The sequence below is a fragment of the Aphelocoma coerulescens genome, chromosome 10 (assembly GCF_041296385.1).
Source record: "Aphelocoma coerulescens isolate FSJ_1873_10779 chromosome 10, UR_Acoe_1.0, whole genome shotgun sequence".
NCBI lineage: Eukaryota > Metazoa > Chordata > Aves > Passeriformes > Corvidae > Aphelocoma > Aphelocoma coerulescens.
This window is the reverse complement of record NC_091024.1, coordinates 13658010-13684623: the sequence shown is the minus strand read 5'-3', so window position 1 is coordinate 13684623 and position 26614 is coordinate 13658010. Positions and strand designations below refer to the sequence as shown.

Genomic DNA, 26614 nt, shown 5'->3' with positions numbered 1-26614 from the left:
CTCTCCTACACAAGTCCCTGGGAACAGACCAAAATCTAAGGCTCATAACCAAACTGCCAGATCATTAAGCACGTATTTGCATTTTAGCAATTTACGATATGGCTCAATAATTGCCTTTAAACTTAAGACATTAAAAATTCCACTAAAATGAATGGTTGAGTTCACAGTTTGATGTGGCTGCAGACCAAAAGATTAAACTTAGTGAATGCTGCTTTCAATTCCTTGAGTTTTATAGTTTGGCTGACTTTAAATAACAAATATTAATTGTTTAAAGCTCAGGAATACTGAGGTCCCTTGCAAGCTAAATTTGGCAATGAACTTATGAATCAGGCAACAGTCATCCAAATGACTAATGTGTAAATGAACAAGTGAAGCTACTGCTAAAATCCACTTTCTTTCAGATTATCTGCCTCTTCAAACTAATCTGAAAGTTCTAAAGACAAACAAGAAGGGAAAAAACACAAGGCGGGGGGGGGGGGGGAAGCGAGGAAAGAAAGCAAGATGCAGAGGCAGTGAGAGACAGACAGACCAGAGAGACAGACTACATCCAGGAACATTGTGCTGAGTCACTGACTGAAGGTTAGACAAGAGGCTCTGTACAATCAGCCATACCAAGGTGTCCTAGTGAATTTAAAAAGATTATGGATTATATGATCATGTATGCTTCCAGAAATACACAGGGGAAAAAAGGAGGGGAAAAAAGGGGGGGAAAAGAAAAGAAAATAAAGAAAATAAAGAAAATAAAGAAAATAAAGAAAATAAAGAAAATAAAGAAAATAAAGAAAATAAAGAAAATAAAGAAAATAAAGAAAATAAAGAAAATAAAGAAAATAAAGAAAATAAAGAAAATAAAGAAAATAAAGAAAATAAAGAGTATTTTGTGCCATTGGATCCATGTATTTGTCAATGGCTCCTAGAGGAAAGACAAGAGAGCCAAAAACCTGGGTTGGTCTAGTGAACACACAGATCAAGAAGAATGCTGCAAAAATTAAGGTAAGATAAAAATAAATCCACAGAAAAATACTCTTCCTTTTTGCCTTGAGGATCACTTGCACTACATTCATTGATCTTAACTGAACATCAAGAAACATCACATTGTCACAGGTCATGGCCATAACTCCATTTAAATCATTAACAGTCTTGCAGCAAACTATCGGTGGGAATAATGTTTCCAAGCAATGACCAAAATCATATTACAAAGTCTGGAGCAGATGGATGATGATGGGAGTCTCCCCATACTCCTTACACTGTTTCATCCATATTGCTGCCATTTGCCTACTACAATCCAAAAGCTAAGGGACGAAGCTGAGACCTGTCTGATGTGCTAGGAAACAAACACCTCTCCTTCTGCAAGCTCCATGTCTGCCACCTCCCTGCCCCCTGAGAACAGCCAGTACTTCAACCTCATCTCCCTTTATTGTTCAAGAAGCTTGTAGAATAATCCTTAAACACAGGCATGAACGCAGTTTGCTGATGGGGATCACCCAATTGCACCCGAAACAAGGAGCTTTCTAGCTCCACTTTCTAGCTTTAATTATGATTCACTTTTCATAATCATCAGCAAGTGTTAACATTCAACTACAATATCCTAAAGACAGAAATGCAGCTTTTTGCGTTATTTGGCCACCTGCTACATGGTGGGGGGAAAAGCAGGTATGACTACCCCAGATTTCACATATTATTGGGAAAAGTCGTGAGAGCTTTCACAAGTATGCTCTAAGTGTCACTGTAAGTAACCTGCTTGGTAACAGAGTTCTAAAACTATTCATTAGCTTCTTTCCACATATCAAGTTAAAATACATGAAAACTGTGTGTACAGGAATGGAGAACAATTGAAAACATAGTTTATTTATTTTTCGAATTTATTTCAAATGTTATTTATTTTTTAATAAATATCATTTTCTCCAGCTCTAAATCCACTTCCAAGAAGTTAAGTTACTGAAAGACAAATCTGATTTTAAACAACTAAACCCAATAGCCAATTGCATCTCTCTAAACTCCTGTGAGACAAATATCAACATGATATTCAATGCAACAATTCCCTGGCTGCACGGAAAACTAATCTGTGAACAGATTCCAATGCTAATTTCAATGTGGTAGGTAGTTGCAATAAAAACAAAACAAAAACCACAACCAAAAGATCCACTTCTCCAGCATAGCTGAAATGAAAAATTCATATGATGGAAACCAGATTTTTCTAGCTCTTATCTAAGCTATAAATCAGGAAATAAAATAATACAAGTGTAGCCAACAGACTATATGCCAACAAATGCTTAAAGAAAATACTTGAAAACCTAACTAAAGCATTCAGAATTTAAGATACAGAACTTGCTTTGAAAAGTGCTGCTCATTAATCAAATTATAAAGTATGGTGCATCTGCAAGTGTCCTGAGCACTGAATATGGAATATTTAATATGGGCTTTAATTCCACAGTGAATCATCTGCTACCTTGTAGAATACATCAGGAAAAGCAAATAACCAGCAGCAGAACCACCAAACAACCTCCCTCCCCAGAAAAAAAAACAGAAAAACAAAACAAAAAAAAAAGAGGACAAAAAGGACACAAATACAACAGACTTGATAACACTTACTGTATTTCTGTGTCCCTCTTGTCTTGTTTTGCTATTTAACAGCTTTCCTTCTTGTTATGTACCTGAGATTAAGAGGTATAAAATACTATTTCAAAACCTGCTATCTCATTACTATTTTTTGACTTCTTTGCAAATTAAAAGTACTACTTGGAGGGGAAGGGACTACAGTTTGGGCATAAAGTATTTCAGGTTCCAATTCATGTCTGAGTATTTTACATACAGTAGAGGGAAGAACCTGTCGCCTGATGCTACAAAACCATCTAATCTAGCAGTGCTATATTGATCAACTCCATTCCGGCTTCAATTAAATACTTAGCAGAGTTATGTAAAGGAACAGGAGGATAAACTGCATCCTCAGTACTGAAGCTAGATTCATGCTAAATCAGGTCAAAATGCACACTCACAGCTTTTAGTGCAATGTACGTGTTGCAAGTTATTTCAAACGCCCACAATTCAGATTTTGGAAGAAAAACGCCTCAGCTAATTTATGTTAAATTTTTAACAGTTACAATTATTATGTATGTATATATAAAAAGGAAATCCATCAAGGAAATGTCTTATGAAAAACATTTTAGATATCCTTGATTTGGAGACAGCAATCTAAACAGATCAAAAACTGACTTGCTCCTTTTTTTGTCAAGACGCGTTACAACAAAACCAAAACAATGAAAGAAAACCTCGCAGAGCATTATTCTTCATGAAATAGCAATCATTAGCCACACCACAATAATGACTATAATAGAAAAAATGTTTAATTACAATACCACTCTTACTCAAAAAAAAAAAAAGTGATTATACCAATTTGTTGCTATGTTATGAGTACAAATTATGACTCCCAAATACAGCAGGAAAGCTAAAAGGTTCAGTATCATCTCACAACAGGAAGACAAAACTTTCAAGTGCTGTAGGGCAATATATTATTGTGCAGAAGACAAGGTACTCAAGTCAAGTAACTCAGAATTTGCTTCTAAGAGCTCAGTAGAGCAAGATTTTCAAAAAGCAGCTTTACCATCCTCTGCAACACACTAAGAGCTCCTCTTCTAGTGCAAGGCATTATGAACACATGTAAAAATATGTGTAGCTCTGTATCACTCAGGTAAGGGAGAGACCTGCATACACCAACCAAAGATATTCACTGAAAACCCACCACTGCTGCACGTAGAAAGGTAAAAACAAGATTGGAGACTAGAAAGAAAAACAAGCCCCACAAGAGACAAACTTGGTACACAGTATTGTATCTGGACTTCAGTACAACCATTCAAGAATAAGGGAGGCCATCAGCACTTCATAGAATTGCACTGACTTGCTAACTACCCTTCCTGAATTATTCCTACAAACAATAAAGCTTTCCTACTTTTTTCACCACTCCCCCCAACAGGTATCTTTTCAAATTATTCATTTTTCTAACAAAACAGTTGGCCTATGCAAAAGAGAATTTGCTCACGGAAGTCACTAATGTCTCGATTTGTACTTCTTCACAAATCTAAGATCATCACAGGAAAAACAAACATAAATACCCGCTGCTCTTTCGGTGTTAGACCACTATTTACCATTAGGTAATAAAAAGACAAGGCTCCTATATAAGGTTTTTTCAAGCCTGCTGTGATTCCTTACCTTTAATGTTACCTCAAAACACTATTGAAGTAAGAATGGTTTAGCTTTCAACAAGGTATTACCAGACAATCTTAAAACAAAATAAACTGCTCTTACAATATAAGAGAAGTTTCTAGTCTGAATTAATTATTGATGAAAAGATTAAAATACGCGACAAACACCCTGCCCCAAGCACAGGAATATATGTCTAGTTTCCACAGTGAAAAGTTACCAATATGTCTTCCCCACTTCCCAAAAAACTGTACCCATACCAAGGTTCTTCAATTCCATGAATAAATCAAAAAGAGTGGGTAAACAAAGATAGTAAAGTTTGCTGATAACAAAACAAAATTTTAAATAATCCTAACTAAATGTTAGTGCAGAGTCGCAAAGCAAGTTCTCCATGAAATTTGTACTAAAAGAATAGATAAAATTTGGTGCAAATAAATACAAAATGAACATGTTAAAAAATAATTTAATGTCATAACAATGTGGTAACTATGGTGCAACATAAGAAAAAATACTATTTTTCTACACAGTTTTTAAAAGAGTATCACTTCACAGCTCAGTGACAAAAAAATGACTTAGTAACAAGTAAGAAAGGAACAGAGAATAAATCTATCATTACATGAGGCAGAAATTTACAGTGTACTCTCCTCTTGACTAGTGCATGTAGTCATAATCACCCTAACTCTGAAGTTATACAGAAGAAGCAGAAAGATTCAGGGAACGGCACCAAGAACTAACCACAGGTTAGGAGCAGTTGCTATACAAGCAGATATGAATAAACTACAATACCTCAGTTTGGTTGAGGAGAACATAGAGGTGGCATGTAAAATAAAGGTGTTTGTGGGGAAAAGAATAAAAATTATGAAGTACATCAGTAACAAGCAACCATTACTATTTGGAACACAGGAACGTGGTGGAAATCAGTTACATCACTGGGCACCACATATAAGACAAAAAAATCAGTAAGTTTTAGGACAAAATCCTCAGAATTACAGTCAAAACTATAGCCAAAGCCAGAAAAAAAATCACAAATATCAGAGAGCAAGCCCACCAACAGCTGTAAGGACTAAGTCCAAAATGTTGCCTCTGTCCAGGAAATCTAAGCCAAGAGCTGGGGTTTTCCTAAGAGAGGACACAGTAAAGGTGGCAAAATATTTGCTCTATACTTACACTCTTTCCTTATGCATCATTGCTGGCCACAATCAAACCATTTGTACTGACCTGAACAGACCTTCGGCAGGATTTGGAAAAGAAAAATGTCCTTTAGCCAGTATTCCACCATCTTTTTTCATTAGCCTTCAATAGGTATGCACTAAACTATCACTAAATTCCATTTCTATTCAATTGAAAACTGCTTAACTTTCTGTGTCTCTGGAAATTCCAGCTACTAGTGAGCCAACACTTTAAATTCTTAGTATTTTGTCACTATACTGTAACCTTTAACAGAAAACTCCAGTAGTAGGCTGCACATTGATTAAAAAAAAATTTATAATATATACACAATATAAAAAGAATAAGTGGTACCTCTTGAGATTTCAACTTTTCTATATCTGTGGAGAGGTCTGAGCTTTTTCCATGAAGACTGCCATTTTCCTGTAAACAGACAAGCAAGTAGTAAGAAAAATTAGGACAAGAATGACATTCTGTATTGAAATAATGGGGAAAAGCACTGGATTAGAAAGTTGAACATGTAAGACAATTACAACTTATTTAAACTCTGTGTTAATCAACACATGGAATAACCCAGAAATGTAGAAGGCTGTGTATCATTTGCCCAGCCTTCTGAGAAACTGATCTATACTCTTACAATACAGACCCACACACTCATTTTAGCACTTTCTCAAGACATCTGGTCTAGCAGCACATGTAGGAGTAGACAGAAGTTATCGTTATTCAAAATCCTGAATCAGTAATTTGCCTCATTAGTTGAAAGAAAACCAAAAACTAAAGACCATACATCATAGCCAAAATTTATGCATGTAAGCTTGATTCAAACTGGTAAACAAAGTCCAGTGCTTTTTCAGTGAATTCAGAAAAGAAATTCCTGTGTTCTACTTTTTTTTTTTTTTTTAACAGAAGATCCCAGCCACAGGACAAATTAATTTGTGACTCTTAATCCTTACCAATTCTATGCACAGAGAATATATATTTCTAGTGTTCACTTTTCTGGGGAGAACACAGAAAACTCCATTCAGAGTTTTCCTGTGAAAAGGAATGGAGTTTTCTTTAAAAGAAAACTCTCGTAACATAATGACATTCCAGATTAACATTCTTTATTGCCTCATGAAAAAAAAAAAAGCTAACATACAAGAATCACTGACTTTATATTATTCAAATATTAGCTGGCTGATCCTCTAACATGAAAAAAAAAAATGTGATTAATACAGCCACGCAGCCAATGAATCACAAGCTCAAATTCCAGTTAGGTCAGCTTAACTCATAATTGATTAAAATTGATCAGCAACATAATAAATTAGTGTAAAAACACCAAACACATGGTAAAAATATGAGTTACTTAATGCTGCATAATTAAGATTCCATTTTAAATGTAGAGGAGGCATTTGAAGGTTCCACTCCATGCCCCAAGTTATGCAGGATGTTTTAAATGAATGCTTAATTTCCATGTTGCACAGAAATATTTCTCCAATACATGAAATACTTCTACATTTATTATCATTTATTTACTAATGATCAATGGAAAAATTAGGACTTCATAAGAAATCTTTCTACTGCTCTCTTCCAAAGTAAGGCAGAGGCTTTAACACCATCCTGTGAGCTGAATAAGATCTTGCAGCCTACCCATTTCATTCCACAGCACAAGAAAGCTGCAAAAGTGCAAGTGCTAACACAACTCTCTGGCTCAAAGGCACTGAAATCAGAACATAAGGTATGCTGTGTATATCCAGTTAAGGTACTTAGCTCATTGTCCTTTTAGAGAGTAAATATTCATAAAAAGAAAATGGAGCAGATGAAAGGGAATGTGAGTTACTAGGAGGAAGCTTGCTTTTGACCATTGAGTTCAGTTTCAAATGGTCATGTTATTTTAGGATATCAGATACTATCAAGAGCCTTCAGCTCAGTAAGTGGGATGGATGAAGCTGGAACGAGAACAGGAGGAAAGTATTTAAAAAGAAAAGCCTCTCTTCAGCATCATGACACAGCACATACTATAGGGGGTTAATGTTAACAGGGAGGAAAGCCTTCCCCACACTCTGCCAATAAATCTGCTTCTAAGTAACATGACTTCTACTTTCATTTTCTGTAAATAAAATACATGCTCATCATTCAAGCATACAGTTACATATGGTTTATTTTCATTAATTCTTAGCCTATATATTTTTTAGTCTTAGAAATCTTAATTGCTACTGTAGCCCATCAAAGTCATTAAAGTCTCTAAAAAATGCTAATCTGTGTACTTAAAGGAGTTTCCCTTCAAAAACTTTGCCAAATCATCTGCTGATTTATGCTGTACATTCCCATAAACTTTCATTATGAATTATTACATGGGTATCTTACCCTTGAAGATTCATATGAAGGACTTGGCTGACCGCTTGTTCCCCAGGATGTGGCACCTGTTCGCTCATCCATACCTAGAAATAAAAAAAACCAAAATACAGACTTATAAGAAATGATAGCAAAACCAGTATTCTCTGATGCAACCTGAAAATATATCCATCCACTTCCATACACTTAAAGTAAATTCATCTGCTTTCGTATACTTAAAGCAGTGTTTCTAAAAGCAAAACTTCGGATGAAGAGTTTCCTTATTAATTAAGCTGGCTACAGAGGAACCTGTTCATTTGGACACCTGCAGCTGCTGAAAACAGGAGCATAAAAAGGCAAGAAATTTGCCAACCTGCAGAGTCTGCCCTACCCAATCCATAAGAAATTAGCATGAGTAACAAACCAAGCACAACGATGTGAACATCATGGCTTTTTGAACAGCCCAATTTATCTGCATCTCAAGCAAGCACTGAATATTGCAGCACATAGTGTGAAACACATACTTGTTATCTACTCTTTGCTCATGTCTTGCTTAAGTATTGTAAAATGTGCAAAATTATTTCCCCCACTTGGCCTTTACATGACACGCAAGATATTTTAGCATAATGGGGAAAATAGGCAAGACAGACTGGTTATATTTCAATGGCTTAAAAAACCTCAGAGGATCATGGTCTCTGCCCTACTAAAACAGTAATATTTTCTACACTCTGTAACGGTTCTTTTAGAATCAGTTCCCTTTATGCAAATCCAGGTTATAGCTCACAAGAGAAAGGGGAAGGAAAGGATGGGGAGATCTTTAAACACTGTATCAGAATATATATATATCCCATGTATTATCCAACTTCTATCCAAATTTAATTGGTCAAACCATCTTTAAACCACATTCGAAAACAGCTAATTGCAAAAGCACCTGAATTCCTATAGCAAATTCCTTCATTAAGGATAAGGCTAATATTCTAACACTTAGATTCCTGATTATCTGCTTCACAAGATATTTTTTTGTAATATGTGGAACATATCCTAAACTGCAGGCTTCCAAGCACTTTGGCCTACAAAATGCAACTCATTACTTCCCTATCACATGAACTTCTCCCTTAAAGAGTTTTGATATATGGCATAAATTTTTTATGTAATATATACTATGAACTATTTATGAAGTTTTATAATGTCATAATTTATAAATAAGAACTAAGTGTCCCAATTTATAAATAAGAGTAGAATGTAAGCTACTCCATACAATCATCTCTAAACCCTAACTTTATATTGCAGCTATAAAATTTTCATGCATATTTCTCAGACTGGACATACTGCAAAATAAGCTAATACTAAGCTAATACTAATAATAAGCTAATACTGTAAATAACTACCTATGGACTACTACTATTCTAATCATTATTTCCTTAAGAAATGTGCTTTATGAAACTATAAAATACTGTTTTGACAAAGACAGCCTGCAAAAGGGAACGTTAAAGAAAGTACAGTAAATCACTCAGATAAAAACTATAGACACTTTTGGTGCAGGAAAAATCCTCAAGGTTGAAGAACACTTTTTGAAAATGCAAAACCACCACTATATTGAGCCAGCAGTTTGGGGAAGTTTACTGCATTTTGCAGCTGACAGTATTGTTGTTGTTTCATTGTAACTGGTCCAGGAGCTGAGTAAAGAGTCGTGGCTGGCACTGACAAAGGCAAAAGTAATCTTTTGGCACAATTGACTCTTTTCTGCCAGAAACAACAGTGCTAGTAATCCAGTCATTATCATAACAAATCTTCCATTGCCTTAGTTTCAAAAGATACATATGTGTGGGGAGAAAAGTATCTTACTGCAAGACAAAGTCCTTGGGAAAGTTTAAGATACAGTAGGTTATATCAACCCATTTCAGGAAATATGTCAGTAGATAATGGTTATGCATAGAGCATTCAGATGCATGACCCCTAAACAGTAAAACATGCTATTCATTTAAAAATTTGAGTCAGTGGGACATAAGGACTTAACGTTATGGTTCTGCTAAACCAGCACATGTACAGCTAAAAATTCTAGTATTTTAATTCTACCATTTGAATGATGCAAATAAATTGTTTAAAGAAACTGCTCTAAGTCAAAAGGTAGCTGTTTCAGATAGGGAAGAAAACTAATTTCTGACTAGTTCCCAGAATTCTTTTTTCTAAAAAAGCCCAGTACAGTTAGCTAGAGTAGTAAACTTCCTTTTTGCTGCCAGGTGTCTTTTTCCTCCTTTTCATGCAGAATTTTTTTATTCTTACAAGCCCCAAACAGGCTTGCATGTAGACCTATCCCTTACACAAAATTTGCACACAAGGAAGATGCTTTCACATTTTAGACGCTCTGTGAAGGCTACAAGAAAAAAAGAAACCCTATACTGCACGCAGAACAGCAGCACTTTGACTTACTGGATTTGATTTGGAATGATACCCCTGCTGCCCTTGGTCTCCATCAACGTAAGACACCAAAAAAGTGCTGACCCAGGTAGTCAGCAACACTCAACCAGGAAATCAGATGTGTGCCTACGATGGTGTTCAAGGAATCTCTTCTGCTTTGTACACCAATGCATTTTCCATGGATGACAGATGAAAACTACCCAAATGCTGGATGAGACAAAGACCCAGACAGTTTCTAGCAGGATGAGCACAAACAAAAAACAATGCATACTTTAACACAGCCGAAAGTAACTCTGTGTAACTGAGCCAGGACCAGCAGATTCACCTTTTAGATGTGAAGCTCCTGAAGCGGGGAACACTTGGTAAGAAATAACATGGGAGTGATCTGTGGTAATAAATTCAATAAAGTCTCAAAGCATAAGTATCACAAAAAGAGTTCTAGTGTTTTCCTGGGAAATGCAAAAGAGAACAGAGGAACTAGGGGGATCATCACCTTTGTATAACCCCTTCCACAAGGAAAGGCAGAGAACAATTGCACTACCTATTAATTCATCATGGATGTCAAAGGGCACGGGAAAGCTGTGACAGTTAACAGAGCACTGAAAGACATGCAGGGCAAGGCTGCAGTATCTCAGCCACTTTAGGTAAAGCAAAAAAGGTGGAAATTGAACAACTGTGTTGTTACAAAGGTCCAGTAACACAGACTTGCATTCAGGCAGACAGGGGTACAACAAGGTTCTACCCCCACTTCCTATTTTTAGTAGGCACTGAGGACAGAAAGTAATTGAAATGACTCATGATTTCATAGTTCTCAATCAAAATTGACTACTTCCATAGCACATATGCTGCAGTTTAATTAGGGAGTAATACCATAAGTCTAATACCACATTTGTTTGAGCGGGTTCAGCTGGCAGTCTGGGGCTGGGCTGGCTCACAGGGTACCTCCACAGCACTCACTGCTGCTGTCCCAGCAAGGACACTGCTGACCTTGGCCAGCTGTGCACACAGAGCACAACCCAAATCCAGGAGTTTGGCCAGCCCACAGGAAAGGCTGAGTGTTCCTCACTCACCTCGGGGAGACCCAGCCAAGTCATGAGGATGCTTTCTGGCTTTATGCATTGGATTCTAAACAGGCTTTGCTTAACATCACATTTATGAAGCTGCTGTGAGCATTTCAAGCTCTTCTAGAAGAAAACCTGAAGAAACCTGTTGCCTCATTACTTCAACATATGTATTCATTCTCAAGAAATAGATTCAAATGTTCATCTAATAAAAAAAAATTGGATCTTACAATCAAACTGAAATGAAGGTTGTTCGTGCTGGCATAAGACAAAGAAGACTATATTTAAAACTTATTTCAAGAGACACAGGCTCTAATGTTCGTGTAAACACGATAATATACTTTATAGGGTTACCATCTGCTACGATGTTGATCAAATAAATGATTTGACAAAAAATCACATTGTAGGTTGTTATACTAGGTACTCAAGGTATGAGTTTCTATCTTTTATAGCTTCTTTATCCAATTTTGTTTCAGAGTAATGATATTCCTTCGGATAAGATTCAACATCTGAAATCAATTACAAAAAAACCTACAGCACAAACCATAACAGCGTTGATTGTGTTTTGCATTTCAGACACACAAACAAATCAATCTACCATTAGGCCATATATTGCAGAAGTCTATTGTGAAGTATGATACCAATTATTACCCAAAATTATATTTTAGGTCTAGACTTTCTGGTAAGGAGATGAAAAGAGTAATAAGAGTTGATGGAGAAACACTATACTCAAATATTTTAACTTTCAATAGGTTAAGACTAGTTTCCAGCCTCTTCTTGGTATTTTCAATTAAAACTACTTCTCTTTTTATAGTAGATGTAATATTTTTAATAACATAATAAAAACATTTATTTTCTAACAAAGAATTCAAAATTCACAAGTCAGATTTAAAAAAAAAAATCAATAAATAAAGACAAGATAAAGTTCCACACATTTATTACTCAGGAAGTGGGAGGAAACATGGATGACAAGGGAACTAGCATGACACTCAAAACCAAAAGCAGCTTTGACAATAAATATAATGTGGTAGGCTTAAAATATCCAAAGCTGAGGGCATTAATCAAATTGAGAAGAAAAATGAAATGCAGGCCACCTACCAATAGTCTAACCACTTAATTGCCATTGGGATAAATTCAGATGCAACATTATAATTAGGTAAAAGACAAACCACTTTTATTTCAAACTATATAAATAGAGAACTTTCTCTCCATCCACCTTCCACGATAAAGGTAGAGCAAGGGGTAGTGCAAGCATGGAGGGGGAAAAAAATTTTCAAATCTCAATGCATACTGTTTCTTGGAGAATGTACTAATTGTCTTCCAGCATATGAATACCAAGTTCCCCCCATCCCTCCAGATCAAAAAACAAAGTTCCTCCCCAGTAACAGAGTTGCTTATTAGAGGCACCAGTGGGAGTAGCAGAGCAGTATCCTTTTTTGTACCTTTGCTCCAGAGAAAATGAATGGAAGAGCTATGGATATGTCACAGAAACACCATCTTGAGTCTGTCATCTAGTACCAACTTTGAACTTTACAATTACTTCAGGGAACTTCCCAAGATAATTTTATTAAATTGCACAATGCTGCTCACTCTCCTCCCTGTATTAAGCCGTAGTGTCACAGATTGAACACTTAATTCATTGTGCAGTGTAAAAGTGAGATCTCTCCTGGGCTTACCTATCAGTTTTCATATCTTTCCCCACCTGCCCAGCCAGGTTCATAACCATGGGAGTTGAGATTAACTACCAGCTTCTAATGGCAGGGGTCTAAAACTACAAGGAAGCCCTGCAGCTACTGAAGGCCTGCTGAGGGGACACTGGTTACCTCAATTAGTACCCATAAAGCACTGGCTTCCATTTGAATATTAATCTTTGCAAAGATCAGTTTGTAAGATCTGTTTGAAATATCAACAGTGATTATTAATAGTAGCAAATAAATTAATTTTCATTTTTGAAACATTCTTTATCCCAGAGAATTCCAGAGCATGATTATCTGACATGGCAAAGACTAAATATCTACTATGCCAGTTATTGTGGAAATTATTTGAAGAAAAGTCAGAAGACATGCTATACAAAGTTAATTTCTATCTATAGAACAGGTAACCACAATTAAAACTTCAGAACAAAATTATTCAAATGGGAGGAATGTACAGCAGTACAAAACTTACCTAGGCAATAACCAAAACTTAGACCAACATTGGCAGGTATTAAAAATTAGTTGTAACCTAATATATATCAGCAAATTGAATTCTCCCTGTATGTAAAACTGCTTAAAACCTATACTTTCATACAGAAGATTATTTGCAAGAACAGTATTTTCTCCGGACAGAATTAAACTTCTGGGTGTATGCTTCTTCTACTTTTTCTAAAGCAACAAAAGACATTGTATAAATCCAGAAAAAAATTGAAAAAAATCCATGCTGGCTCAGGACAACTGAAGAAAAGCTTGAATATGTTTTTAAAGTGTCTATTAGCATCAAAACTCAGTACTGGTTCCTGTATAACTATCACGTATGTTTTAGATTTGTTTCAACTCATTACCTAAATACAATTTGCTATAAAAAAAAAAGACAATTACTACTTTTAACTTGATTTCACAAACAGTCCTATTCATTTCTTGCAATAAGACCTATGTATTCCCTAAGAAGAACACTGGATTATTAATTTCTGTGAGAGCAGTGCCCTTACAGAAATGTCAGAAATTACCTGCTTCTCTTTCCTCTTATTCTCTGCTTCCTAGACTCTAAATCATGTCACTGAACACACCAAGTGACCTGGAATGACCTGGACACTTTAAATAAAATACAACACAACGCACTCAAAATAAAATTGGAACTGGCATTTCCCACACAAACTGTGCTAAACCAGAAAACTGCACATTGCTACACCCATCTTGCCAGAAAAAGTACATCAGGTACTGTTCAAAGAGGAGAGCATATTTACAATACTGTATGTAACATGCATTTGTTAGTTGTGTGTAGTTATTCAGAGTTCAAGCAAAAGCTAATGACAAAAACTATAAAAATTTGCATTTAAACTATTAAAAAAAGGAATTTTCTTATAAATCCACAGAGGTGCTCAGAGGACTATACAGTAAAGCTACAATTCACCCCTCCCCAAAAAAATTCCCTATATTAATACAAGTTTTAATATTATTCTTTGATCCAATTTAAGGTTAAAATTCTAAAAAAAAAAAAAAAAATTGAAATCCTAATCTTCATAAATTGTCCTGTATACTAACAATATTTACATGTGTGCACACAGAGTATATTTTGAAGCCTCATTGGTTACAAATGTGAATAAAGTACACCAGCTTAGAGATCAAGCCTTTAAGAGGGGTACAACTCAGAGCTTTTATTCACACTCAAACACACAGCTAAACTGCCATTAAATTGCATCATGCTGCTTATTCCCCTCTCTGTGTTCAGCCATGAAGTATCAGGCTGAACAGCTCTAACACACAAGTCTCAGCCCCACAGTACCAGCTATCAAAATAATCCATTCTACTGGCAAATTTTCCTGTGGTTACTTCAGTTATGACTCAACTGCTTTATATAACCACACACTTTAAAATATAGATATACACATATATATTTATATATACACACCAAATCAAGGCCAGTGTCACAAGACTGCACACACCAGGCCAAAAATATTCTAATACAGCCTCATAGGCAACAGCTACTGTTACCAACTGTATTACAACATGATTGTACAGAAAACTGCCAATTCAGGCACACAATTAATCTGAGTTACACAGTGTGTAACTGAGGTGCTAACTCTCATGAGCAAAGAAAACATGGCAAGTGCGACAGCTTTTCTAACAACGTGTCTAAAAATTTTAAGAAAAAGTATTTTTAATCATTTACGATATCACAAGGGTCCAGCAAATTTTGACCCACTTGAAAACAAATTCCAAGATCAACCTGAGGTCAGTATCTATTCATGGTGTTGGTGATTGCCATGCATCTTTATACACACACAATTAAGATAACCAATTGCAACAAATTAAAATTACTTTGTTGCTATTTAGAAGATCATTAATACTTTAACACTAAAATATTGCAAGGAAAAAGAGACCCTCTGACATATCAAGCAGAGAGTCGGGGGGGGGAAGGGAAAACCTGATAAAGTTTTTGAGAAACAGCATATATTTTGACTTTCCAAGTTCATGAAGGTGAATCAGTGGAGAAATCAAGCATCAGACAAAAACCTTGCAATTTAGTGAGGCAGACTTTTGAGCCTTAAGTATAATGGCAAGCATACTATACAGTATAGCCAAGGAAATGCCAATGTAACTCCACATTTACAATAATGTGACTGGAAACAAAGATATTTACAGATACACAGTGAAGATCACAGAAGCCTGAGTCTGAACTTAAGATCTAGACCAAGCCATTTCATAAAAGAATGTGGAAGAAAAGCTGTACTTTGCTAAAGTGCACATTATCTCTCTGATTTTTGGCATCCCTACACTACTGAAATCAAAAGTCTATTACCAGCAGCATGGCCTCTCAGTCTCTCACATTAAAACAACTATACACTAACATCTTACATTTTTCATAAAACAAAGCATGTAGAATACAAAGACATCTGAAAGGTTTTCAAGTTTGCCTCTAGACAGGCATGTCTTCAGTGAGATGATTTCTTACACTTCCTTGTTCTAAAGAGCACATTAAGTCAGCTGCAGGAATTAACTCTCACTACTAAGCAAAACAGAACTTACACATCAGGGTTGTGTGAACTTCAGTTTGTCATTAGAGATTTCGGGTTCTTTCAATACAGCTGGGGGAAAGTGTATATTGTATGAAAATTTCAGCATTAAACACCCTCTTTTAACTCTGAATACAAAGTTTATCTGCTCAGTATTTAAACAGGGAAGAATGCTTAATGGATAAATTGAAACACTGCACATCTGCTCACCTAAGCCAGAGCTGTGGTAGGCTAACTCTAAGTTAGATGTGGAAAAAACAATAGAATAAATATAGCCAATGTTGACTTAGGTAACTATTACAACCTGGCTCACTTATTTCTCTCCTCTTTTGCTAAAAATCAAGAAGAAATCAAGAAAGAAGCTTTTGCAATGTTAGGGCTCTGCTATTTGTCCTGCAGCACAATGAAATGCCTACCGGTTTGCCCAAGGGAAAGGTAGCACCTTCTTGCCTCAGCAAAAAGCTGCCCAGGGCAAAATGTGGTTTTTTCTATTATTTTAGGCATGGAGGGAAAAAAAAAAGGCTTAAAGTAAACTTAAAGGTTTCTAGAAGCATCTCTACTTGCATGCATATGACTGATAATTTGAAGTGATGGAAGTTAGCAACAGCCTGCCGTGTCAAGGTCTACTTTTTCCAGTATGCATTTTGCACCAACAAGTGCTTCCCCCTCCATAAGCAAGTTGGAATGTAGTAAGGCTCTTGCCAGATGTTCTCCTTCTGCAGAGGTCCAAAACCAACAGTTCTCAATAATTCCATTACTTCCAAAAGTCAAAGCCAGAATCCAGTCTGAACAAATGGAGATCTGGCACAGCCTGTGCTGCCAGCAGGGCCCTGAGACACCTTAAAAAAACTCAAACTAAAAAAAAGCGCTCTAAGAAACCTTTCTTTCCTTAACACTGAGACATTTTTTCCAACAGCTTATTAGACAGAGATTTTACAGGTATTGTTAAATTTCATTCTCAAATTAAGAAAAAATTATGTTCTCCGACAAAGGAGAGAAATGTGTCTTTAAATGTGCCAGGTACCATTACAACTGCTCAAATATTTTCTGAATCAAGCTCCTTGCTGCCTGGGCTGTTAGCTGCCTCCTGAGGCAGCAGGCAGGCTTTGTGTTGACAGCTCCCTTAGCGTGAGTGGCAGTAAATGATGGTGTGCCCACAATGCTGGAAAGCTGATATGATACAGTTCAGTCTCCTACATCAACAAACGAGGTGGAAGGACGACTGGTGCCTGATGTTAATGGGCCTTGCACTAATACACAGCAGCACTGCAGCAACTGAGATGTCTGAGGGAGCCTGGTTCACCTTCTATCCCCCAAAACATTTGTTTTTCTTTATTAGGTGTTTCTACACTTTCCCATTTTTTAAAAGAAAGGCTGTTCCTCCCCTTGAACTAAGATGTGTCACCACAGTTCATGGCAGTATTAAGTTGCATGACACCTGTATTCACTGGTTTCTCCCCTCATAACCAAAAGGTATCAGCTGATCTACTGATTTCTGCTGCACTTCAGGACAATCCACATTTTAACGCTCTTCTGGTAGTATATCCACGTTGTTAGAGCTTATAATTCTGGAAAGACTACCCTTAAAAACAAAATTACACCTTTAGAGGATCAGCAGCACAGAAGTAACAACGTCCTAGAGTAGTCAAGACTCTGTGTTCAGCATTGTGGTCTTTAAATGCTAAAAAATAATTAAAATAGTTTAACTTTGTTAGTTTAGCAGAAACATGCAACTATTATGAAAGTAACTTATAGTACTATCACACTAACTAAAAAAACCAACTTACTTTTCTATTCTAGAAAATAACTACTAAATCTGACAGGGTCTGGCTCTGGTGGAAGTGAATCCAGAAATATCTCCATCTGCTAGTGAAGATGTTGAGATTTCTCCAACTTTATTTCTTAACCAAAGACTTTTTTTCCCCCTATTTGAAGACTTTACTGATCTTCCTTTTATTTCTTCTGCTAGCTTTTCATTTAATACTCCATAGTCTGGTTCAACTGCATAGCATTTCTCCTTGGCTTAAATCCTAAATATCACACTTTTTATAGAAATCTGAGTTTCAATGCTTTTCTTGTAACAAGTGTTACATGAGTTAAAACACTCTTAATAAAATGCACTTAGAAACCCTGCATGCTTCAGAAGCAGAACTTTGACAAAAAAGTTAGAATTGGAATTTATAGTCAAATAAACCCATTTAAATTGCCTTCATACTCTAACAGCTGGAACAGACATACCTGTTGCTGTTCAAGTGCACTCATACCTTTGTTTTTTTTTTAAATGAGGGCAAGTTGCACTTTGAATACAAAATAAATTTGCTGTTGCTGCCTCTTCAAGTATGCTGTTACAGCAGTTCTGTAGGTTATAGCGAGAAAATACTGAAAGCCAATAAAATATGGTAGACAGCTCTTCCGTGGCAAAAAGCAGCCTTACCTAGTAATTATCCTTCTTACAATAATAATATGGTATTAAAGACTTTAAAACATTTACTTAAGTAGTCAGAAAGCACGTAGCAATCAATAACTAAGTATTTTTCTTTAATTCCTCCTCCCAGGATGTTTTAAATATCTCTCCTTTTTCAAAAGCACCAAATAGTCTCATAACTTCATTCCTGTAAAAATTACACCTTAGTTTTAGGAACCAATTTCTAGGGATATTTAATCAGAACACAGAAGTGAATGATTTTACATTAAAATTAGGACAAATACTCCAAGTTTAATGTAACAGGTGATCAAGAATAAGAAGTGGAAGGATTCTAAAACCCTTCAAGTCCCCATCAGCACTGCCAACACAGTCTCCAACAGACCCATCAGCCAACCTGCAAGTACAGCCCCACAAAACCTCCTCTGGAAAGTGAGCCTTCACACAGGCTAGAAGCACTTCCCAACTCCAACAAGGGATTCTGATGCAGGAACCACTGCCAAACAACAGCTCATGAGTCAATGCTTATGTATGCAAATACAGCCTATCTTCCCAACAACTAAGGGCTGGCTGCCACCCAAAAGGAGGCCATCCTGCTTCCCTTAACACCTCACCGTCCCCACTGCCCACAGCCTGCCTCTCATGTCTTCTCTCACACTAGCACTGGGGTTTTGTAGGGACCTGCAGTAAACCTGTTCAGGAAGAAACTAGTAGAAAACAGACCCCTAAAAATAACAAACCCTCACTGGTTTCTGGCCAGACTTGCTCACAGAAGTATTTCACTACTGGGCCAGAACAGCACCAGTGCTGGCAGAAAGGAAAGGAAGAGCATGAGAATCAAACAAGGCCAAAGTCAGGGTTGTCAGGTCTTTGGCCCTTCCCCAAAGAAGGGCCAGGGAAGCCAGCCCATCACTTCTGGAGCATTTACTACCTCTGAGACTGGCTGCATTTAAAAAGGAAAAGAAACAGTGATTTGTTTTTTTTAGGGGAAAAAAATCATAAGAAAAAACCCCAGCTATCACCATATGGTGATGCATAAAATCCTGCAGTCTACTTTGAGATTACTGGCTTTATTGAACCATTGGTACGATGCCAGTGTGTGAGAAAAATAACTGAAGAAATGCATGTTTCAATTACATTAAACACTAATAATCTCATAAAAATCTTAAAAAGATCAAATCTGCTCCATGTTAGGGTAGAGACAGGTTACCAGGAAGTTCAGTGATGCCAGAAAACTCCCACACATACTTTATTGTTCACTTACTGGAATTTTAGCCAAAAGTTAGAAGAAGAGTAAATTACTTCAAAGTAAATGGCAACAAAACCCAAGCATTTTGCTTCCCTCTGTTTCTTCTGTAATTCAAAAGAAAAAAAGAATTTTTATTTAAAAATTTCAAAGTACATTTTGAAATTTAGCCAAAATGAGTCTTGAGTTCTATGTGCCCCATAAGTTTCTTCTACAAATTACAATATCCCATTTTCTCTTTTGCATTTTAGAATGCTAAGCATTGCCAAAACAAGTTAATTTAACTACATTGCCTCTTTGGGTGGTGACTTTGTTTGTCTTAGATCCTGTATGCAGTTCTCTATATAGATGCTTTTAGCTCTGGCAACAGCTTTCAGACTTTGCTTCACTTTGTACTTTACTTGTTCATACTGCAACACTCCAATACAATGAAATTTGTATAAGTGCCCAGATCTGCTCAACCACTAAAAATAAAAATGTTACCATTTATAAGGGTTATCAAGTAATTTTAACACAAGACAGACTCTTCCCATTCTGTTAAATATATAAAATAACAAAAATGAGAACAGAGTTTCTGCCTTTTTGAAAAAGACAACCATGACTTGGTATTTGGGAATGAATTTCTTATATTACAGTCACAAGGAATATTATTACTCTTCAACATAATATTTAATTTGCAGACCACACTTTGTGAAGGGGTAATAAGGCATCAAATGTCTTCACATCCCAGTTTATAAGGGAAGGATTACTGAAGAAGGTTCAGAAGAAAAATATCAACCCTCGCTCCCAGATGCACGAGAGCATTCTGAAGAATCGCAGATATAACAGGGCAATTCAGAATAAACATCACATACAGCTCCACAACATATGTTCACATGAACTAAAAATGCAAAGCTTATTCCTTGGGACAAGGCTGGCTCACATACCTTTAAGAAAATTAAGAAATTATTGTAAACCAAAGTGAATTCATAACTTAACACTCTTCACCTGAACTCAAACAAATGTGATATGCTTACATAACTGAAAGGCTAAACAAGATGACATTTGTGTCCTTTTGTGCCCATTCCACAAACACATACAGGATTTCCCTGGCAGCCAAACCAACACAAGCTCTTGACCAAATTTCAACAAGTGATATGAAAGCCCCATGAATTAAACAAACACATATTAAGGCACATGGCAGGAATCATGTGAAACAAATGTAAAATTCAAGTACAAGAGCTCCAGCAGTAATTTTGTTCTACTTCATTTACTTAACAGAAAAAGCTTATATTTAAAAGGTCACAAAAAGGAAATAAACATGTGCTTCACTCAGATGTATATATGCAATTTGGTCTTTTAAAAAACTCTGTGTATATTACCAACTACAACACCAAATTTACTTCCAGGAATATGAATTTTTGTTTGGATTTTACTTCTTGCCTTTTTTAAAGAAAGGCCAAACAAAGAATACATCTGAAGCCACTTCCTTCTACATCTTCAAGTTTACTGTTGAATTTTTAAACATCAGAGCAGAACTTGCCCTAAGATATTCTTAACTAATTATCAAGGAACTAGAACACCATATACATTTTATCCCCTAAGATCTCTTTAGTTTTCATTTTCCTAAAGGACTCAGAGAAATCACTATTTTAATGCTGAGTCTATTATGTGACAAACAAGAGAAAAAACTTTTTAAAAAATCCTATGAAATATTACACTAAAAAGAGGACAAGTAACAGAGTAAGAAGAGCACAGAAAAGCAATCAATATCTGCTTTTATAAAAAAGGTTCAAAGTGAACAAGAACTTCACACATGGTGGAACCTCTTAAGACCTGTGAAGCCTCTAAGTCATCTGAGGACTAATTAGGTTTTCAAGAAGTCTTAAAATCTAATACACCTATTCCTACAGAATTTCAATTGAATATAGATTCTTAACTCTTTCATTGTAAAATCAGAGTCTAGCAGTTTATAAGAGATTGTAAAAACACAGATGAAGCTAAGCCACTTCATTGTATTTTCCATTAAGAATGAAATGAAGTACAGTTGAAATCAAAATTCTGTACTGGCTGTACTTGATTTAATCCACAGTAACGCCATCTATATGCTACTTACAGAAAAGTAATAGAAGAAACTGCTCTGGTGCCTATATTGATCTAGTGTTGTACTGAACACTTTCTTTTGAGAGTCAATTACATCTCCCTCACACCCACATCTGTCATTCTAACACAAAGTTTACAAGACTTTTTTTACATCACAAGAAATTTTCTGCTAAACAGAAAAATAGAAAAACTATAAAAGGGAACATCTGTATTTTAAAAAGATCTATTGGTTTTGATATTAGGCCTAAGAAAAATACTGACTAGAATTACAAGAGTGTCATTATTATGTGTATGCCATCTTTTACACAAGAAAATCCACTCAAAGCCATTTTTAAAACAGATCCAAAATTAGAAGTCTGTAACTGCAGCAATCTTAAGGCTGTTAAACTTCCAGATCACAGCCAGTTCATAGCAGGGCTGATTAGCTCAATCACAGCGTCTTGCTAACGGCAGTTGAGAGCCCCAAACTGAATCTAAATCATATGAAGCAACTAAAAACACAGGCAAAAGTACTTTATCCTCAAAGCCTGAAGTATACCAACATAAAAAGGATGGATAACCCACAGGAGTTCATGAGTTAACTAAAACCCTATGATATATGTTACCACAAATAGCATAAATTAAAAAAAAAAAAAAAAAAAAAAAAAAAAAAAAAGAAAAAAAAAAAGTATAGATAGTCCCAAAATCTACTTCAGGAGTACTCTTAATGATGGAATACTGTCTGAAGTTAGTGATTGCAAATATAGTTATAGCACCAAAATGTTATTGGGGGGGAAGACAATATGCTATTGAAGAGAGATAGGGGGAAATAGGAGTTAACTGCTCTAGCTAGGTTTTTACCAGCTTTTTCTTTGTCCCTTGATGTTGCCAACCTCACTGGAAAGGAAAAATATCTCTGTAGGATTTATTTTGTTTCTCTTTCAAATACAACTGAAATTCAAGGCCACCAACAGCCTGAAGAAGAATGAACCACCTGTAGAGGTCAGCATTCTAAAAGTGTATCAGTAAAAATGTAACAAAATGTCAAATTCCTTGTTTTGGAGAAACTTGATGCTATGTGTATCGAATAATGATAATCCAATGCATCTATACACATCATGTATCCTCTGTCCTTTAGCATAGAAATAATTTTGCTGTGATTAATACAATGTGGAAGAAGATGAAAACAAAATTCCTGAACTGGCTCATCACAGGAGTAACACTTGAATAAAAACCAGTTTCCTAAGGCAGAAAAGAGCCACCACTGTGATTAAATATTTCATTCATTTAATATCAAGAATTTCTATAGAGAATTAAACAGGAAAATTAATACACAGACGGCACAGGCAACTTTCGAATTTACATTAAAAGATTTCCATAGTATATCAAATGGTAAAATTCCTTCCCAGAGCAAAGAGTTTTGCTCAGCTCATACCATAAAATGAATATGGTATAGTAAAGGTCTTCCTGGAAGACTGAGAAATACATGCTCAAACATTTCAAATATTTAACATACTGTATAACAAATCAAATATCTTTTACTAGATCATGAAAATGCATTAGAAAGAAAAGAATGCCTGTTATACCATTATGCTATAAGGTGAGAAGGATTATAAGAACTCTGATCATTGCATTTTTTCTCTGAGTGTGTGGCAAGATACCAGGTTTCATCTAAATCTCCTGTTGATTTCAGCAGGAAAGTAGCAAAGAAACACCTGCTACAGAAAATCTCTGATTTATTTCTTTTGGTTACACGTAATTCTTCTGTGTTGTCCCAGGCATTTCAGGTGAGGTTGCTCCTTGCATGAAGAGAGAAGCAACTTGACTTTGAGTTATAAAGCTAAAAAGGAAAGGCTCACAAAAAAAAATAGTTAGTCTTTTTCACAGGGAAAAACAAAATTTAAAAAGGAAATACATATATATATAATGAGCCTCCAGCAATAAAACCAAAGCAATTCAAAGGGGTTTTGAAAAGAGACATCAACACTATGAAGTGGGAGACAGTTATCCATCTTGAAATGGATCTATATGAACAGAGTGGATTTAAACAAAATTGTGTTTCACTGTGGAGCACTAACTTACTGTTTTTTAAATAGTTTAACCTCATTCTCTTATGTTTGCTTACTGTTGCATTTGGTCTTTAGGACATGCTATAGACAATTATTTATTTTCTGACTGCCAAACCTTCCGTCTAGGAAATACTTTTGCTCAAGGTTCTCCAAGTTTCCATCCTCCTCAATACACTTCTAGTTACAGTATTTGGCTCTGGTTGTGAATTGAACAAACAATCCCATCTCCAGACAATCACTGATGAGGCAGAGCCTGGCAGCAATGGTCAATGGCTGGATCTGACAAGGCATTTGTTTAAGAGCCTCCTTCTGACAAGTCATGGTCTTGGCTGTTCCCAACTTTTTGCATTAAAAACAAGGAATCCATCTACTAATCCAGAACATTCATGTTATCCAAGTATGCAGACAAAGCAAGAAAAAAGGTCTTTGAATAACACAACCTTTGAGAAATCCTACCAGCAGAACTCCCTGCATCAAGGAGCTCTGCACTCTTCAACCGATTTAAGCAGCCTGAGTGTGAAGGAATTACTTGAGTGCATGACCAGAATATTAAATATCTCACACTGTCCAGATTCACAGCAAGCCTATCAAATAACAGAATAACTACTTCAGAGCAAAACTTTTTTGCTGACTACACACCATCAACAAATAGTACCAACAACTGCAGCATCCTCCCAGTTTCATGTCCAGTTACACAGTACTCTAAGTTGTCTACCAGTTTGGAAAAAACACTGCCATAGCTGGCAAATATGATCTTCCCCTATCACTGCCAGAGCCATGCAGTGACAGACACTGTCCCCTTAGAACTTCACCTAATTTTAGGAAGCACTCGAGTACTCAGCCATTTCTGAAAGCCTTAAGTGGATTAGCATTTATTCAAAAACTCACTTGAAATCCTGTCTCATAAAGGATGTCTTCTCTAAGTCTGCAAACAAAAAATACTTGCAGTCACTGTGCTAGAAAGATTGCAAATCTCAAACAGAAGGTGCAACTTCCTTGTCAATAGATTTCCACTGCATACCCACATCTGCAATATGTGATAGCAAAAGCAGACAGGAAAAAAACAATGAAATTATTCCACAACAAAGAAAACAAATATATACATATATACATATATACATATATACATATACATACACACAAACATGTATAAAAATACATATTTACAGAAGTTTCCTTTAGGCATTCCAGATCAAGACTCCAGGTTAAAAACAAAAAGCAAAAAAATTAAAAAAAAACCACTTTGAAATATGCATGTCATCTTTAAAATGCAGAGGAAGGTATTTTTCTATTGCTATTACACAGCAAAAAATACACAAAAATAAGACCCAGAGAGTTTCAGCAAATTTCATCTCCCTGGTGGCAAACTTGTAGTTAACCATGGAGCCTCACCTTCAAAGTCACTTAGTTTAAAATCACTAATTTCTCTGAAAATACTGTGGATTCCAGCAAAGTGCCAACAGGGAGAGAAGTGGGCTGGGAGGGAGAGTAAACAAATAAAGGACAAGGAAAAAGAAGAGACATATATAAACAAAGTGAAAACATTTGAAAAGCACCAAAGAAAGTATTTCCTAATAATCAACACATGTGCACACACAGCTCCCTGTCCTTTCCCCCCTCCCAGCAGGCCGGGGCTCCCTGGGCTGTTCTCCCTGGGTTCCTGCAGCTGTGCCATCAGGTGGGAGCAGCTGCACCAGTGCAGGGCTTCTTCCTAGCTGCAGCGTGGCAAAGGCAGACTCCTTGTGCTCACCTAAGTAAGGCTACTTTTTTTGGATGACAAAAAGGTAAGGCAGTCTGCATTACTACCTCATATAGGTCTGGTTTTAAAAATAAATAAAATAACATTAAAAAAACTCAGACACAAAAGCCCCCACACAACCCATTGCCTACGTTTTAATCAAGAACAGAAAGAAAAGAAAATGAGAGCAGATATTACTTGGCTAGATTTAAAGGAAAAAGACAATCCTTTTCAATAGCAGGCTCCATTTCTCAACATGACCATGTTCCAGAAGATTAGATAACAGTATCAGGCAATATCAGACTATTAATGACACAACCTCACAGAACGGAGAAAAGTATTTAAGCATGATATTGACTTTGTAAGATTTAAGATACCAGCACACAAACAGCCCATCCTTTTCTAAGACATTAACATATTGGTATTAAATGCTTGGATTAATGGATTATAAAGGAGTAATACCATAAATTAATTCTGATACATCTCAGCAAAGTTGCTGAAAAAGAAAAGAGAAAGAGGAAAAGAAAAAGGAAAAAGAAGAGATCAGCATTCTAGAAGTATCCTCAGGGGAAAGCAGCAGCCGATCATGGCACACATTACCTCTGCCCCTGGTTCATCCATCTGCTGCACCTCAAGGAATGCCACAGGGGAAGCAAACATGTGGAGCACAGCTAATAACAGCAATTCTGTCCATATTAGAAACTAATTATCACCCTTTCCTATCAGGATCAGTGCTTCCAGAATTGTAAGCAATTTACCCTACTAAATGCAGTCTAGAATTTAACACTCAATAACTCAATAGCTTATTTAAAAAAAAACCCAAACCAACAATGTTAGTTTGGACTTAGACATAATATAAATTATATTTCTTTTCCTCTCAACAGCACCTTCTTCTTGCATCTGAAGATTTAAAATTTTGGTGTTTGGGGGGTTTTTTTTGTGAAGGGATGAAGGGGAAAAACTCTCCTTAAACAGAATTCTGTGCATTTAACTCTCAGCTCAAAACTGCACAATTACTGTGGTTAAGTTTATGTAAATCTAACAAAAAAGAAAATCTAGAGTTTGTCTTGTATAAGCTATCTTCTGGAAATAACAGCACGAAATCTCATTGCTCCCTACCAAATATATTACTTTTCATTAAATACACAGACCATAAAACTACAAAATGAGATTAAAAAGCTGTGAATAGCATTTTATGTACTGACCTTGCA

At 36.1% G+C, this 26614-nt stretch overlaps 1 protein-coding gene across 6 annotated transcripts in view; it reads right to left on the bottom strand.

Moving 5' to 3' along the window:
• The window catches only part of TCF12 (transcription factor 12), a 161481-nt gene that overhangs the window by 111513 nt on the left and 23354 nt on the right, over nt 1–26614 (bottom strand). For all 6 annotated transcript variants that reach the window (XM_069025992.1, XM_069025990.1, XM_069025991.1 and 3 more), the window contains exons 4-5: nt 7711–7784; nt 5719–5787 (exon numbers count right to left, since the gene is read on the bottom strand). In XM_069025992.1, coding sequence (XP_068882093.1) covers nt 5719–5787; nt 7711–7784 — 143 coding nt within the window. The remainder of the gene's footprint in view (nt 1–5718; nt 5788–7710; nt 7785–26614) is intronic.